This window comes from Aotus nancymaae, unplaced genomic scaffold (genome assembly GCF_030222135.1).
Source record: "Aotus nancymaae isolate 86718 unplaced genomic scaffold, 86718_ANA_hifiasm-v0.15.2.pri h1tg000007l, whole genome shotgun sequence".
NCBI lineage: Eukaryota > Metazoa > Chordata > Mammalia > Primates > Aotidae > Aotus > Aotus nancymaae.
In genome coordinates this window covers 26,981,979-27,000,006 of record NW_026988418.1, presented here as the reverse complement: position 1 = coordinate 27,000,006, position 18,028 = coordinate 26,981,979, and the positions used below count along the sequence as shown (strand labels likewise).

Below are 18,028 nucleotides of genomic sequence, written 5' to 3'. Positions count from 1 at the left end.
AGGGACTGGCTTACAGAAAGAGGCCTGGGAAGTGAGTTTTATCACTCAGTCAAGAATCAACATTACAGGCAGCAGAATTTTGTGAATTCATTCTCCAAATAAACCCATACATTATTACTAATATCATTTTAAAATGCATAATGGGCTCTTGTTTTAATGCCTCCCAGACACGTTTTCCAGTGAAGCCTCCCCTTTCCTGATTCTGCCTTCAGTGCTCTAACAGGAGCCTGCTCAGCTGCTCCCTCTCCACACCTCCCATGACCTGTGCCCAAACTCTCTCACTGTGTCACCATTGTCGTTTTCATGCTGCCCACCAGGACAGCCTTTCAGCTCCTAGCAGAAAATCCTGTCACCCCAACACCCACCCAGTGCCTGGCACACAGCCAGCCTCCGTGTGCCTACTGACCAAGGACCACTCCTGACTCACAGCAGGTGGGCAAGAAATCAAACAGCTCAGGCTTCTGTTCTCCCCAACACTGCCTCAGCCCCCAAGAAACCCGAGCAAAGTTTTATTAAGCTCCCCTTTCTCCTGCATGAGGGAAAGATGTCCTAGCCTGAAGCAGATGGCACTGGGGGGGGCTAAGGCAGACTTGCTCTAGGAAATCCAAAGACACAGGGGCTTTTCTGGTCATCTTTGCATCCAGATGGCTTGCGGGTTCAAAACTGAGCACACTTTCCCCTCTACTCATTGAGAGAAAGAAGACAGAAGAGCTCCCCAGGGGATATTTCCCCAGTAATGAGACCTCTTTCAGAACTCCTGAGAAAAGGAAAGGGCAGAGCAGGAGGGAGGGAGAAGAAAGACACCGAGGGCGAGGGCCGGCAGCCAGCACTCACCACCTCTATTCCTAGCCTGCAGGTGCAGTGTCCCTGCGGCATGGTGCCAGGATTTTCCACACCTTCTCTCAAACACAGTCCACACGCAAAAGGAGAAAGAGGAGGACTGTAAGGGAGAATCTGAATTTGCTGCCAATTAAGAGCAAGGTAACCCTAATTTACAGCAGCAAAACCCAGTTATCACAGACTTTCCACGTTGGGAAAACACCCCAGCTCTGGAGCTGGCCACTGCTCTCCTGCAAACAGAACTCACAGCAGGTGTCATTTAGTCTGATTGACTTTTTACAGGGCTGGATTCCTCAACTGTTGGAAGAGATAGCCTAGAGATTTTCAGTTGTTCAAAGACACATTTTTAAATTCCTAGATCGTCACAGCAAGGTAAGCTGGAGTTATTTCAACCTCTAGGAAGGAAGAACAAAGCTTAGTGAAAGTAAAAGTAGAATCCATTCAACTGGCCCAGGCTCAGGAGATCCAGAACCAAACCCTTCCCTAAGGAGCATCCAACCCAGTGATAGAGAAGATCCCCAAAACATAGTCATTACACAAATAAGTATTCAACGACAAATTATAATGAAGGCTATTTAAGAATACAACGTGCTAGGAGGGCATATGAGTGGAAATCCAAGCTCACCTGTTGAGTCAGGGATGTGACACCTGAGCCAGGGCAGAAAGACTGTAGCTGATGGGTAGGAGAAAGGTGCTCATGTGAGAACGAACAGCTCATGAAAAGCCACCATGCGCACAGGTGCCCTATGAGACCAGAGAGATGGCTGTAGACGGCCTGGGAGGGCCAGCCTGAAAGTAATGTCAGTGGATCTTTGCTTTGAAAAAATATTTAGTGAGTGTCTCTTTATTTCTGCCAGGCTCACTGTGCTGAACACCGAAGATGTGCATGAGAATTAAACGACATTCCTCCTCTCCCAGATCTCACAGTGCAGAGGGAGAGACAAACATAAAAACAAGTAACCCAAAAAAAGAGTGACAGTGCCTGTTTACAGACCCCCAAAAAAACAGGAGAGGAAGGATGGGTGTTTTTTTCTCCTCCTCCCGACTCAAATGCAAAACCACAATCCACTGTTGTGGCCCCACCCTCCCACTCCTCCACTCTATTTCTTTAGGTCTTAATTTCTTGGCACCCTGTTACCTGCCAACTTCCTTTTAGACACTCTTCCTCTGTTCCTCTTTGCCATGTTCACATTGACTTATTTTCAGTTTAATTTTTGCATTTCAGAAAAGCTCAAAATTAATTATTGCCTTCGGCAGTGCCCAGCCCTGACAGCAGGCAGTGCTCAGGTGTCCCCAATCACTGGCTTTACCCATTCAGAGGTCACTTAATGGAAGGAATCAAGTCAATATTAGATCACTCGCCTTTCACTGCTGCGGCCGCAGTCATGAGTATGCTCAGGCTTCAGAAGAAGCTCGCCTCTAGTGTCCTCCTCTGTGGCAAGAAGAAGGTCTGGTTGGACCCCAATGAGACCAATGAAATCGCTAATCCCAACTCAAAGATGGTCTGATAAAAGCCTGTGACGGTCCCCTCCCGGGCTCCATGCCGGAAAAACACCTTGGCTCGCCGGAAGGGCAGGCACGGGTCATAGGTAAGCAAAAGGGTTCAGCCAATGCCTGAATGCCAGAGAGGGTCACGTGGGTGAGGAGACTAAGGATTCTGCGCAGGCTGCTCAGAAGATACCGTAAATCTAAGAAGATTGCTCACCAATGTATCACAGCCTGTACCTGAAGGTGAAGGGGAATGCGTTCAAAAACAAGCGGATTCTCGGGCAGGCGTGGTGGCTCACGCCTGTAATCTCTGCACTTTGGGAGGATGAAGAGGGCAGATCACCTGAGGTTGGGAGTTCGAGACCAGCCTGACCAACGTGGAGAAACCTCGTCTCTACTAAAAAAAATACAAAATTAGCTGGGCGTGGTGGCACATGCCTGTAATCCCAGCTACTTGGGAGGCTGAGGCAGGACAATCACTTGAACCCGGGAGGCGGAGGTTGCAGTGAGCCGGGATGATGCCATTGCTCTCCAGCCTGAGCAATAAAAGTAAAGCTCTGTATCAAAAAAAAAAACAAAAAACAAGCAGATTCTCATGGAACACATCCACAGGCTGAAGGCAGACAAGGCCTTGCAAGAAGCTCCTGGCAAACCAGGCTGAGGCCCACAGGTCTAAGACCTGGGAAGCACTGCAACCGCTGTAAAGAGGGTCTCCAGGCCAAGAAGGAGATCATCAAGACTTTGTCCAAAGAGAAAGAGACCAAGAAATAAAAGCTCCCCCTTTGTCTGTACATACTGGCCTCCGTGATTACATAGATCAGCCATTAAAATAAAACAAGCCTTCTCACGCCAGTTAGAATGGCGATCATTAAAAAATCTGGAGACAACAGATGCTGGAGAGGATGTGGAGAAATAGGAACACTTTTACACTGTTGGTGGGAGTGTAAATTAGTTCAACCATTGTGGAAAACAGTGTGGCGATTCCTCAAGGACCTAGAAATAGAAATTCCATTTGACCCAGCAATCCCATTACTGGGTATATATCCAAAGGATTATAAATCGTTCTACTATAAGGACACATGCACACGAATGTTCATTGCAGCACAGTTTACAATAGCAAAGACCTGGAACCAACCCAAATGCTCATCGATGATAGACTGGACAGGAAAAATGTGGCACATATACACCATGGAATATTATGCAGCCATAAAAAACGATGAGTTCGCGTCCTTTGTAGGGACATGGATGAACCTGGAAACTATCATTCTCAGCAAACTGACACAAGAACACAAAATCAAACACTGCATGTTCTCACTCATAGGCGGGTGTTGAACAATGAGAACACATGGACACAGGGAGGGGAGCACTATACACTGGGGTCTGTTGGGGGGGAGTGGGGGGGACAGCGGGGGGGGGTGGGGAGTTGGGGAGGGATAGCATGGGGAGAAATGCCAGATATAGGTGAAGGGGAGGAAGGCAGCAAATCACACTGCCACGTATGCACCTATGCAACAACCTTGCATGTTTTTCACATGTACCCCAAAACCTAAAATGCAATAAAAAAATAAATGAAAAATAAAATAAAATAAAATAAAACAAGCCTTTATATATATATTATATATATTATAATATAATATATATAATATATATATAATTTATATATAATTTATATATATTATATATTATATATATAAAGGCTTGTTTTATTTTAATGGCTGATCTATGTAAGATCTATCTATTTTAATGGCTGATCTATTTATTTTAATGGCTGATCTATGTAAGATCTATTTTAATGGCTGATCTATTTATTTTAATGGCTGATCTATTTATTTTAATGGCTGATCTATATATATAAAGGCTTGTTTTATTTTAATGGCTGATATTATATATAATATATATATTATACATATTATATAATATATATAATATATATATAATAGATCACTCTGTCAAGCCCCACCTCCTTCAGAAAACTCTCCTAGTAATTCCATTCAATGCCAGCCTCTCTCCTTCTTGATTCACAAAACCTGCTGCCTGTAACTTCCTTGTGGCACTTAATTATATTGAATTTAACAGTCAACACGTTTTAGTGATTTGGGCTGTTTTCAACCCTGGAGGAGTTACTTAACATCTCTGAGCCTCAGTTTTCTTTTGGCAATAAAAGCATAACCTCCTTTTATAAATCCACATGTATAAACAACACAATCAGAAGTTATCTCTGAATGGTAGGATAATGGATGAAATTTGTTTTCATTATACATTTCTGAATTTGCTTTTAATGGATATAAACTTTCTCCTCAGAAAAAGCAATAAAACTGTTTCCTCTTAGGTTTAAAAAAAAAAAAAGATAACACCCACTTCATTTTGTTATGAGGATTAGTGAGGTAAGGTTGTGTGCATTGTAGGGACACAGTAACCTCACGAAAGCAGTGTCTACTGATTCAGATAAAGAAACTTGAGGGAGGTGGAAAAGAGATTGGAAGGCTGTCAGACCTCTTCTGCCTCTCAGCAATGCCTCTGGATATGAAGTCATTCTCTCCTACACACCAGCTTCTTTCCTGGGCTCAGACACGACAAAGGGCATCTCTCAGCTTCCCCATCCCAGAAGGGATGCCTCTAAATCCCAAGAAAAGACTATGATTAGTGTGGGCTAGAGCAGTTCCTTTTTGGAAGTGATGAAGGGGCATTTTCCAGAAGGAGGGAGTGAGGGATGAGGAATTGAAATCAGGGAATAGGCTGGGCATGGTGGCTCATGCCTGTAATCCCAGCACTTTGGGAGTCAAAGGTGGGTAGATCACTTGAGGCTATGATTTTGAGATCAACCTGGCCCACATGGCAAAACCATTTTACTCAATATATAAAAATTAGCCAGGCATGGTGGCAGTCACCTGTAATTCCAGCTACTCAGGAGGCTGAGGCTGGAGAATCACTTGAACCCTGGAGGCGGAGGTTGCAGTGAGCTGAGATCATACCACTGTACTCCAGCCTGGGTGACACAGCAAGACTCTGTCTCAAAAAAAAAGTGGGGGGAAGGGGGGGAGAAAGAACTCAAAGCAATAGTTCTGCAGGGAGAAAATATGATTCCACTACAAAATGCAAAATGCCTTGCCAGGTGCTCAGTCCACAGTCAATGCTTAATACTTGACAGTGAAAATTATTGCAAAGGTGTTGGGCTAAATCAGAATCAGCAGGTGTGATTTAGATGGCCTATGTGAGAATACTGGTGGAAGGTGAGGCCACAAAAGAAGGACTGACAGAGGCTGAAGCAGGCCAGGGTGCCTTCCTGGGTGTCAACAGAGGCTGAAAACAAGTAAGAATTCAGCAAAAAGAAATGAAAAGAGGAAAGAGCCTGAGCTGTATATGCCAGGGAGGTGGGCCAGTGCAAGGGTAGAAATTCCTAGAGGCTGCAAGATAGGCAAAGGGCCCTAAACCAAGGGCAGGAGACTGACATTTGGATCAATTCATTATTCCCATACCATTTGGGGTGTATCACTCTTGCCTCCCTAAGGAAAACAGTAAACTTCTTACAGGAGAGGATATTACCATATAGTTCTCCTGCATCCCTTTCAGTTGTTAAATCAATATTTAACTAGATGGAAGCACCAGTGACTTCTTGGTAGTTTACACAGGTCATCTCCCTCGGGCAGGTGGAGCGTTTCCTCTTGGGCCCCTCCTTTCCTGCCCTCCCATCCACCAGGACTCAGATCAATTGCTCTGCGCATTTGATGAGTCTGGGGAAAGCCACTTTCACCCACATTCTAGAATGGCTAAGAAACTTTCTAAATGTGAGCCCTCAGGCAAAGATGTGGGAGGATTATTTGTTAAAGGTTTTGAGCATCTTATCTATATAGTGTTAACCCCAACACGACCATCAAATCTGACAACTGCTCCTTAAAAAAAAAAATCAAGTTGTAGCCAGCATAAGGGGGGAAATGCTTTATTCTCTGTGCCTGGTGCTTGCTTTCTTGGGAGGGAGACTAATCAGTGTTAAGTCCTGGACTCTCTCTGTACCTTCACTAACACCTTCTTGCAGGGGCTTGGAGCACACTCCTAGGCAGCAACTTATGGATGAGCTGGGTAGCACAAACTGGACATGCTCAGTTTAGCTCCTCTCTTCCTCAGTGGGAAAAAGGGACATTAGTTATCAAGTGTGCCCTGAGAGGCCCTGATAGCAGACTCTAACCCACCAAAGACTATCTGGTCACAGGCAAAGCTTTCAATGCTTTGACTTAGGGACACAGTCCACACGAAAAAGGAGAAAGAGGAGTCAGCCAGATGTGAGTGGGCAAAGCGCTATGAGTCACACAGAGAAAAAGAGAGAAAATTACTAGTAGATTAAGAACATCGTTGAAAGTTGTTGCTGCTTGTTTTCATTGGTCTACACACCTAATCTCCAACAGGCAATATCTTGGCACTGAAAATCCCTATACATCACACAACAGTTCTCTGAAGGGAGGAGATAAAACAGTCAGGACCAGGTTAAGCATTACTTCTTTAAGGTAGGCATATGAAGAGCTAATACATTCCATCACCACACTGAAAGTCCAGGCAGGAAAAAGAAAAGCAGCCAATACCCTCCAGGGGGTGTGAAAATTAAGAAAAAGTTATGAAATACTCCAGTTGGAGTGAAATCCTAGAGGCAAGGGTATAATCTCTCTTATGGAGAAAAAATAGAATAAGTTACTTTCAAGTACATTATCTAAACCCATCCGGAAATGGTGTCAATTTCCCATGAAGAACAGATAGGAGCCTTTCAAGGATATCTAGGATTTCAGGCAGCATGTTCTATTTTTACCTTATGATGTTTAACCTTCATAGAGCATAAGAAAGTCCCTGCCCTTGAGAAACATTAATATAATTATAACCTAAGACTTCCAGGTGCTAAGAAAGTCTGCCTCAGAGATGACTGTATTATAAAATCATGCCTAACAAGGTGCTGAGAACTAGCAATTTTGCCCCATCCCATCCTGTGAAAAATTTTAAATGAAGGATTGCTGCTCTCCATTCCATTCGGAGGTGTAGCTTCGATCACACACCAACCACCAACTATGGCCCAGGCACGGTGCCAAACACTGCCTATGGTCCTTCCCATTCTGCAAAGGTAGGCACCATTATGGCTCCCATTTTACAGGTAGGGAAAGCCAGTCTCAGAGGTTACGTAGTTTGCTGACCTGGCAGAGCATTACTGAGCCTAGTCCATTTGATGCCAAAGCCCTTCTCTTCCTGGCTCTTCTCCCTGATACAATCACTACTCAGGAAACTCCTGTTTTCAGTTGCAGAAATCCCAGCACCAGGTCCCATCTACAAATGCCTTTCAACTATTTCTAAAAACAACGGCTATTTAAGGATTTTTGTGGGTGAAACAAGCGAAAATAAAGCAAATTCACCTGCTGGTGAAACAATAGTGAAAATAGTCCTATATCAGTATATTAGAGGCACAAATTCCAAACAAAAGTAGTCTTTTAGAGCAGAAAGTTTAATGGGCTCTAAGTTGAAGGAGCTGGGTTTTAGACTGGCTCTGACAGCTACAGAGTGACCTTGTGTGAGCTGCCAAACTCACTCACCTAATTTTAAAAAGGAGAGAAAAATAAATCCTATTTCACTGTATTTTTTTGGAAAATTAAAGGTAATACTGTACATAAATGACTTTGTAAGCTGCAAAGCCCTATACAAATGGAGGATTTAATTATAATTATTTTGATTCAGCTATTTGGCTGGGATCTTACTGAGAATTTTAATCATCAAACAGAGTTAAAAAAAAAAAAAAGTGAAATGCAGTATGGCATAATGATTAAGAACAAAACCCAGGCCTCAGGATATGTAGGTTCAAATCCTAGTTTTCCCATTTAACTCCCTGTTAACCTTCACAGAGCATAAGAAAGTCCCTGCCCTTGAGAAACATTAAAAAAGTGCAATGCAGTATGGCATAATGATTAAGAACAAAACCCAGGCCTCAGGATATGTAGGTTCAAATCCTAGTTTTCCCATTTAACTCCCTGTGTGGTCTTGGGCAGGTTACTTATCTTCTCTGTGCCTCAGTTTCCTTATCTGGAAAATGGGGATATCATGGAACACACTGAGGACCTGGCCGCATGCATTGTGAGTGTTTAAGGAGTGTTCTGCAGCCAGTGAGAGGCCTGGTCAGGATGAATCTGCTTCTAAAGCCCATATACTCTTGCTCTACTGTGCACTTTTTCAACAGACATGTGGTTGTTGTAGAGTAAGTAGTTGTGTAGTTACCAAAATGGAAGGGAAGACACCAAGAAAGACAGTTGCTCTTTTATCTTCTACTGGCCCTAATCCTGGCTTTTAGACTGGACTCTGCTTTGGACACGGTAGGGAATTCACACAGGTGGGGAGCTGGAGAGAATCAAGATGCCTGATAGTGAACTATAATAATCCTAGAACTCTGGCTTACCTCATAGGGTTGCCCTGAAGACTATGCAAGTTAAAACACTTACAGAACTTAGAATAGTACTTCCTTGGCTCACAGTATGCTCTGTGTGTTAATTATTAGTCTACTATCATAATTTTCATCAAGCAGGCAAGAGGGGGACTAGAATTAACTAGTCTGCACTAGAAGACAAAACAGTCCCATCAGAGAGAATAAGACACAGTCATATACCTTTGACAAGCTGCCCTGAAATGCACCACATTTTTAACTCCCTGGGACACCCTTTGGGAAGAAAGGTAAGTCTTCAGGCTCCCAGTGAAACTGCTTCCTTCCCTCTCCTCCTCCGCTCTTCATATGCTAAAAACACAACAGACTTCATTCAATGCTGTCTTTCTTTTCTTCACTCTCCCATCCCCTGGATACCAGCTTCATTCCACAGTGAAGGCCTGGTCTAAGAACCCAGAATAGTCTCAGCAAGTCCATGGAGACCCCAGAGCAGCTGCAGGCTGCTGTGTCACTCCAGCCCTTTTCCAGCAGTGGAATATCCAACTCCTCTTCTCCTCTCCCATCTTTCAATCCCGCACCCACTCAGTCCTTCCTTCAAGGCTCAGATCATATCCACTTCCTCTCAAAAGACCTCTCCCTTCTCGGGATTCGGCATATATAAGTGCCAACTCTGTATTCACTGGCTGTATAAAGTGCCTATTTTATTGCCCCTAAAAGGTAAACTCCACAAGAGCTAAGGCCAGCCTTAGTTCTTCCAGATTCTCCGCAGTGCTACAGGAACCCTATGTGTGCCATAAATTATTTGGGAAGGGGTTTAATTTACTGGATGGAGCCCCAGGCTCTGCATGAAGTGGTCAGACACAAACTAGTTTTCTATTTTATTCTATCTAAAAATGCTGGTCCTAACCCACTAAATTGATCTCACCACACAATATGATTTACAACCTCATGTTACCTAAGGTAACATTAGCAACTATAACAACAACAATTCTCAAAATTTCAGCCTTAACAATAGACATTTGTTTTTGGTTCACACAAAACCTAAACAAGTGTGGCTTCCACCACACAGTGATTAAGGGAGAATCTCACGCTCTTTCCATGTTGTGTCACTTTCAACACATGACTTCTAAGGTTGCCAAGCCACCAAAGAAGAATCATAGTGATTCTGCCTCAGGGAGTTTTTTAAGGGTCAAGCCTACAAGTGACAACAATTACCTCCAATTTCATTTCATTGGCTAGTATTTAGTCACATGGCTTCACTTAACTGTGAGAAAGCTAAGAAATGTTGTCTTGTCATGTGACCGGAAGAGATGGAAACATATTTGGTGATCAGCTAGCAATCTCTGCCATAAATCTGCCACTGTAAAGCCCTCCAAGACAATGACCTAACCGTATTCATCTTTATATCTCCAGTGAGATTATCAGAATATTTGGTTCACTGTAAGCACATAGAAACTGTATGATCAATGAATAAATGAGGGCAGGTGGTAAATCCTGGCCCGAGTTCTAGGAGTGCTGTAGTTCATGATGAGACCTCTTGATTCTCTCCATGCCTGTGCAAATCCCCTCCCATACCCAAAGCAGAGTCATGTCCTAAAAGCCAGGATTAGGGCAGGCGAAGAAGATATAAGAGCAACTGTATTGGTGTCTTCCCTTTCATTTGGTGACTACAATTACTTACTTTTCCAACATCCATGTGTCTGTTGAAAAAGTGCACAATGGAGCAAGAGCACATGGGTTTTAGAGGCAGATAGATTCTGACCAGGCCTCTCACTGACTACAGAACTAGAGCAGAACACTCATTGAGCACTCACGATGTGTGTGTGGCATGGTCTGAGTGTATTTCATGAATTATTTCATTGACTCGTCACAATAAGCCTATGAAGGAGGCACTCATGTTCTTTCTCTGACCCTCTAATCCCCTGAGAATTAATGTATTCTTCCCGTGTTCCCACAGCATTTTTTCCACAATCCTTTCCTATAATTCACTTGTGGGAGAGATAGTTGCGTGTGGAGGTTACACATCTGCTCATTGGTGTCTACTCAATCACACTTTAAGGATCACAAAATGAGCACACACCTGAGAGCCCAAATACCTAGATTCAAATGCCAAATTCCAATTTAATAATTGTATGAGGTTGGCTGAGATACTTACCTTTCTGAGCCTCGATTTCCTTACCTGTAAAATAGGATCAGAAGTCCAAACTCCAAAGAGTGCTGAGAAGTATAAGTAGCTTAAAAAAATAAAGATACTGGCATATAGCAGGTGCTCAAAAAAGTGAGAATTTTTCTCCTTCTCTCTCCTTGAGGGGAAAGATAGTATTTTATTCCTGGACACGAATACTGTATCTTGTATGTGATAAATATATAATAAATGTTAGTTGAAATACACTGAGTGACAAGCTTCACTGTTAAAAAATAAAAATAACAAACCCAACCTCTGCTTTGTCTTTAGAAGTCCTTTTTATCACCCCTCCCCCTTCTCACACACTTCATTACTCTTCTCTCTTTGGGAAACATGAACTTTTTTTCTTTTACTTAGAAAATTTAAATGGCAAACAGAGCACCTCAGGATCCTTTCCTCTGGCCATTATCCTTCTCTTTCAAGTTGCGCTCAGCAAGATTATTTGGATATTGAAGCTAAAAACGGTCAGATTACAAGTGGAGGTCCCTGAAATGTAACATTCCCCATTGTAGGATTCTGGAATTACACCAAGCACCCGGGAGGGGTTGCTCTTCCCCAAAGAGCTTGCTGTTCTGAAGAAAGCCTTTGTTTCAAGGCTTTGCAAAACTGCACTGTGGAATCCCTTCCATCCAGGTCCCCAGCACTGGCCTGGGTACTGCTCAGATCTAGAGTGTCTGCATGCTCCCTATAAAACAAAGCACTCTAGAGTCCTAAAACCTTGTAAAACTTGCTACTCTCTGAGCCTTGGTTGCTACCTTGCAGCAGGACCATTGTTCTGAAGCCAAATTTTCAGATTTCTCCTGTAAGCCCTTGAAAATGATGGTTGCTAACATACTTCACGTTCACTAAGTCCATGGCGCTGTGTTAGGTGCTATAGGTTCATAACATTCTTTTATTCTCACAGAACCCCCCAGGAAGTCACATATTATTGCTCTCCCCATTTTACAGAAAAGAAAACAGAGACTCAAAAGATTAGGTAACTTTGCCCAAGCAGGCAGCAAAGCCCCAATTCAAACCCCCATTCCCTATCAGGCTCAAATCCCATTCTATTTCCATTACTCCATGCCACCTCTTTAAACAGCTATCAAAGGAGGTTCATCCTGTATAGAAATACTTGAAAAAAACAAAGTTTGGACTGTTGATATCTTAGCCCCATTCTCTCTCTCTTAAAAAAGTAAAAAATCTATAGTTCTACGGAGAGAAGGGGGAAAAAGGAAATGTAAGGAGGCCAAACATTATGAGGCTTGGCTTATCAGTATTTAATAACAGCTTTTGGATCAAGACTCTACAAAACCTTATTTATGGACAGACAGTTACTCTTAAGCAGAGCCTTTTTATACAACCTTTTCATCTGAGGATGTTGTAGCCTTCTGCTGCCTTTCTATTAGTGAGAGATGAAGTGTGAAATTTGCTGGCCCTGCCAAGATTATCCCATTAAATTATCTGCCCTCTTCCAGTGTAATTCACTCAGGGGCAACTGTTTGGGACTCAGGCCCTATGGGTGTCCACGCCTGGGTGTTCCGGGAGGTGCAGCTGTGGACAGGGGGATGAAGGAAAAAGTTCAGGTGGTGGTAGCATCCCAATGACATAACATTAATCCACGTTTCACTGCCTTACCAAAATAAAGTGGATGCCACAATTATCCCATTCCTAAACAAACTGAAAACCCCAACCGAGCTTACTGCAACAAAGAGAGAGCCTTTTTACTGCTGTTTATTTTTATTTTGTATTCGTTAGCTTTTTAGATATTCCTGGCATGCAAGTCAGTCTCCGTGTAACAAGCAGCTGCATTTAGTTAAGGATTTTCGAAGAGTTGCCCCCATCCTCTCCCCCTTCAACTCCAGAGAACTTTCTCAGACTCTCCTTTCTCTTCGAGTATCTACAGAACAGTCTCTCCTGTCACACCCCAGGGAATGGGTGAAGCCAGGCTGAGGCCCTTCTGTTTGAGAAAGAGGCCTTGAAGACTTGAGTGTTTCTCAGCTGGGCCTGGATTTGCCAGGGTCTGGTCCTCACTGGGACCTTGAGCTGGCAAGCTGGCTGTCCCACTAGACAACACTCTAATAAATCACCCCCTCCTCACCCTACAACCACAGTTGTCCACCAAGATGCAAATACAAAGGCATTTCATCAAAATATATCTCACTGATAGGTGGAAGGAACTGGGAAGCACACTTCTCAAACCACATCAAAGTTGAAGCTCACTACAAAAATGTAATTCTTCCAGAATCAGAAGTCCAGGCCATCCAACAAGGTGCTTCCAGTCTATCTCTGAGTTTCAGCAAGACCATCTTAGGGAACTCCAGCACTGGAAAGAAATTGAAATTGGCTGTCTCCAATAATTTCTTATAACCTCTAGATCATGGCTAAGCAAGCTTCCCTTTGCTGCTATTGGAAAACTTTGGGAAATATCGCCTTTGTTCCATACATTACAAGAATGTAAATTGTAAGAATTAAACAAGGAGATAATGTCTAGGACAGCCATTAAAGTAACAGCATGAACTGTTCGGGCTTATAAGCCCAGTAATGCCACTTTTTAGCAGTGTAATCTAAAGAAAGTAACTTAACCTCTCTTTATCCGTCTGTAAAATGAGCTAATTATGTCATCTCCCTTATAGAGCTGTTGTGACGATTCAGTGAGTCAACACTTGCAAAAGGCTTAGAAGAGTGACTGGCCCATTGTAAGGATTAAATAAGTGTTAAATAAACTGCACAAACTGCATCTCAGAATGCTTGGATTCAGGGACATATTTTCTTAGTTGAGGTAACAAGGACTTGGCACCATTCTTCAGCTTCTCTCAGGCCCAGTTAACAGCCTGCCTGGTGGAAGGGAAACTGGGAGGTGAGAGGTAGAGGCTAACCTGGGATAAGGCCTAGAACTGGCCACCAACACTCAACCCCTTTCAACCTCTACAGGAAGGCAAACCTATTGCTTCAGGCATCAAACACTCCAAGTCAGCAGTTCCTATCTTTCAGGAGTTGGACTTTTCTTGGAAAAATCAGATTATAGCTATAGCTATAAATATAGAACCGTAAAAATGCACATAAAATTTTCTATGTTATTTCTGGGAGTTCACATATGCATAATTTCATGTACCCCAAGTTAATTTCATGCACTCACTTCTAGGCTGGGTGCTTCTGTCCAGGCATGGCTTCACTTAAATCTCATAACACTCTCATAAGGCTCAGAAAAACCAACTGACATACCCATTATACAAAAGAGAAAAGATTCAAATCCAGGTCTGCTAAATGCCAAAGCCTGTACTTGTAACCCTTAAGCTGTACTGTCTAGTTCTGCTACACTTCTTTCATACTAGAAGATGGGACAAGAAAAGGAAAAATCCTTGAAAATATGCCATGCTGCATTTTTACTGAGCAAAGCAAACATCAGAATTTTGCACACAAGCAAAAAAAGTTATTCTCCACTCATTCAACAAAAATCTAGGACCACTTACTATATATGTGTTTGTGTACATATATATGTGTGTGTGTGTGTATATATATATGCCATCTATCTGTACATATTCATTTACATCAAAGTACATATAGCTTACAAAGTGTTCCATTCTCCATAGGATGCTGTGTACAATTTTAAAAGATATTTGAAGTCGGGTAGATGTTCGCCATCAAACCACAGCCAAACCTGATACTAATTTCAGAGCAAGTGACACTTTTAGAAACTTTCCAAAAGTCTAACTGGGGGCCTATGCTCATGATACAGAAGAGAAAGGATGCTATAGGGCAAAGCTGATCCCTAACTAAATATCAAGCAGGCAATCGCAGGCATCAGAGTAGCAAAACAGCCCACCAGGTATGCTGAATCAATATTGGAAATTAAATATTTCCAAAACTGACGGAGGCAGTTTGACCACACCCTTTGCCCATCCCACCTTGGTGTGGCTCCCCCTAGCCAGCCAAGGAAGATCTTCAGGCATCTCTAATAAAGTTGGGACTAAGTGGACTTGGGTTCTCAGTGTTTTCACTGGAAACGCTGACAGTCTTATTGCCCTCAAGAGACTCCTATTCTAAAAGTACAGACAAACACCTATTTAAATGGCAGTGGAAGATTTACAAAATGATAGCTAACACAGTAGCAGGCCACCTCCCTCTGGCTCCAAGCAGCCAAACCACAGAATCTACAGGATTCTGAGACAGGCCAGGTAGGTTCCTAAAGCCCTGGGCTTGGCTGTGGTTATAAGGTAAGCTTCAGGTTCCTAAAGAAGTAGAGCTTTGCATAGGAGGGAGGTAGATAAGAAATCAACAATGGACAGACCAGAAAAAAACAAATTTAAAGGTTTTCTTCTCCTGGCTAACAAAATAGAAAAATGATGGGAGAAATGCTTTGTATCTTTTTAAATAAATACATGAAATATATCTCCCGTTAAGCTGATTTCCTGAGCCACTGGCTGGGCTACCTTAGGAACCTTGAATCCAAGAGGAGAAAGTAAATGTCAGTTCCACCAGAAGTCTTGACCCCAGAGAAAAAATTCAACATTCACAGAAATGGAAAGGTATTTATAAAACAACAAATAAGACGGTAATAACAGATTTGAGCTCACTACTAAAGAGTATGGAATAGAAAATACCCTTTTTAAACAATTCTAAAAGGCTGTGAACAGTCAAAGGAGACAGAATTGGGGTGGCTGCTGATAACAAGGGTTTCTTACAGTGAGGAAAATCATTGCAGGGCCATTTATTTAAAGGCAAGAGACCCCCACCTCCCCAAGGGGCTATGATCTGAAAGCAACCACTGATGAAAAGTTAAGTACAAAGTAAAGGAGTCCACGGAGGAAATAACTGAATTAATCAAAGTCCCACCTTAGTTAGAATCACCCTGCTTATCTCCACCTCAATTTGCTGGGCAATCCAACTTGAGAAGGATGTTTACATTACATAGGCAGTATGGCCCATTTTTACTTTTCACCCAGGTGTTGTGGCGCAGGGCCAGATGTTTGGCATCACCAAGCAAAACATCTATGTGACCAAGCTGTTTACATTTCATTAGGATTTTTCATCAGGAAGGTACACTCCCTGCTGATGTACGTCTTAATTACAATTAGAAGCCCTATTTACCCCCAGGAGCTTCCAGATTAGCACGACCACATTGTAGGATCAGTTTCAGAAATCATCCTCAGAAAATGCTACTCTAGCTTCCCAAAAACCATCTCCAAGAAATCAAAATTCACACACAACTTCCTTCCAGGGTGTGTTTTCTACAAAGAAAGGCAGCTAACTTTTAGTAAAAACTAATTCTGTATTCGTGGTCTTGTAGCGAATACATCTTTCTCTCAACTGCTAAGTAGCGCAGAGCCTTTTCTTTTCCTAAACACAGTGCTAACTTAAAAATGAAAGATGCATGATAAAAGAGCAGAGACCTATTTCTCTGCTTAGGTTTAGGGCTGGGAGTGGGGGAGGGCAGAATCCAAGGGCTCCTCACCCCCTCAAGGGATGCATGTTAAAAGTGAGGCCCTAGACCCCGGAGACTTTAATCAACTTTCCCCCTCCAACCTCCAAAGAATGAATCGGTTGTCTCCACAGGCGCAGCCGGGCTCTTCCCTCTCATTGTGTACCCGCTCAGACGCAGCAAGGACCCCAGCTTCCCGCAGCGAACTAAGACGCTGGGGCTTGCGGTGAAGTCTTTCTCTAACCGTTGCGATTGTCTTTGGGGATTACCAAAATCAAGTATGCATTAGATGGCTTTTCCCCCTCTTGTTTGTAACACGCATACACACACGCTCGCGCGCGCGTGCACACCCAAAGCACTTTGGAGCCGCAGGCCGCCTCTGACAGCACATTTTGCACAAAGTGGCAGCAGCTGCAGCGGCACACACGTTTTGGCCTCCATGGTGACCCTCGGGAGGGCCGGAGGGCCGGGAGCGGTGGCGATGCGAGGTCGCCGGAGCCCCAGGAGGACAGGGCTTTTGTTTGCGTCGGACCGCGAGCCGCCTGGGCTCTGGTGGGCACCACTGAACAACCAAATTCCCTCCCGGACCGCGCCTTCCGGGGCGGCTTGCAATTTGGGGGCAGGATAGACTTGCCTGAACACCAGCTGGGCGCGCTAGGGGTCCGGGGAGAAATGGGGGTCGCCCTGCACGGAAGCGCCCCGATCACCCCAGGACCCCCAAACCCCTCCACGCTTCCTGTCAGCGCTGACAACCGCTGCTGTGCGCCGAGGAAGGAGTCCCTGGGCGCTCCCCGGCCCGCCGCGGGGCTCCGGGGCAAACCCTGGCCTGGAGGCGCTGGCGAGCCCCGCGGCGGGTGGCTGGGCGCGCCCCGGAGCCAGCGCGCCGCTTCCTGCGTGTCCCGCGCCCAGCTGGCCGACGGGAGGGTGGCCGCGGGCCAGGGGGTCGGGACTGGCGGGGGCCGGTGGGCGCCTTTTACCTTGGGCTGCAGCCCCGCGCGCGGTCAGCAGCAGCGCGGCCAGCAGAGCCAGGAGCGGCGGGCGCGTCCCGCGGCGGCGCGGCCGGTGCATTCCTCCTCTCGCGGCAGCGGTGGCGGCTCCCAGGCCGCGCGCAGAACATCCACGGGCTCTCCCCGGGCTCCTGGCAGCCTCGTCCCGGCCGCTGGCGCTCGCGGGACGCCGGGGACGTCTGCAAAGCTCTTTGTCCCTCTAACCTGCTCCCTCGCCTCCGCCCGGCCGCCTCTGGATGCCGCGAGCGCGATCCCTCCCCAGCCCTTGGGCTGCAGCCTCGCCTGGGTCGGCAGGTCAGTCCCGGGCTGTCCGGGTCGCACCAGCGGGCGTGAGTGGCCCCGGCTCGGACTCCCAGAAGAGCGCACCCTGCGCTCGGAGGCTGCGGTCCCTGGGCTCCCTCGGCGGCGGCTGCAGCGGCAGCGGCTGCTCCCGCTCTCCGCACTCCCTCTCTCGCTCAACTTGTCACTTTCCACCAACTCTCCAACCCAGCGCCCCAGCCCCGACCAATGGCAGACGCGGCCCAGGCCGGCGACCCAGCGCCCTCTGCTGCCGCCTCCCAACGCCCGCACCCTCCCCGACTTCACAGAAAGCAGTAGCGGCTCCCGCGTCTCGGGCACGCTCCCTCCCCTCCCCCACACGCCTCAAACTCACCACCGAACCGAGGCCGGGGGACCTTCGAGGCTACTTGACAGAAGGGGAAATCGAG

The 18,028-nt window shown here is 45.2% G+C and overlaps 1 protein-coding gene across 1 annotated transcript in view; it reads right to left on the bottom strand.

The window, feature by feature from the left end:
* Positions 1-17,783, bottom strand: part of LOC105710183 (inactive tyrosine-protein kinase transmembrane receptor ROR1) — a 359,068-nt gene extending 341,285 nt beyond the window's left edge. The window contains exon 1 of the mRNA XM_064372437.1: positions 17,292-17,783. Within this exon, the coding sequence (XP_064228507.1) occupies positions 17,292-17,382 (91 nt within the window). The 5' untranslated portion in view covers positions 17,383-17,783. The remainder of the gene's footprint in view (positions 1-17,291) is intronic.
* Positions 17,784-18,028: the final 245 nt, after the last annotated feature.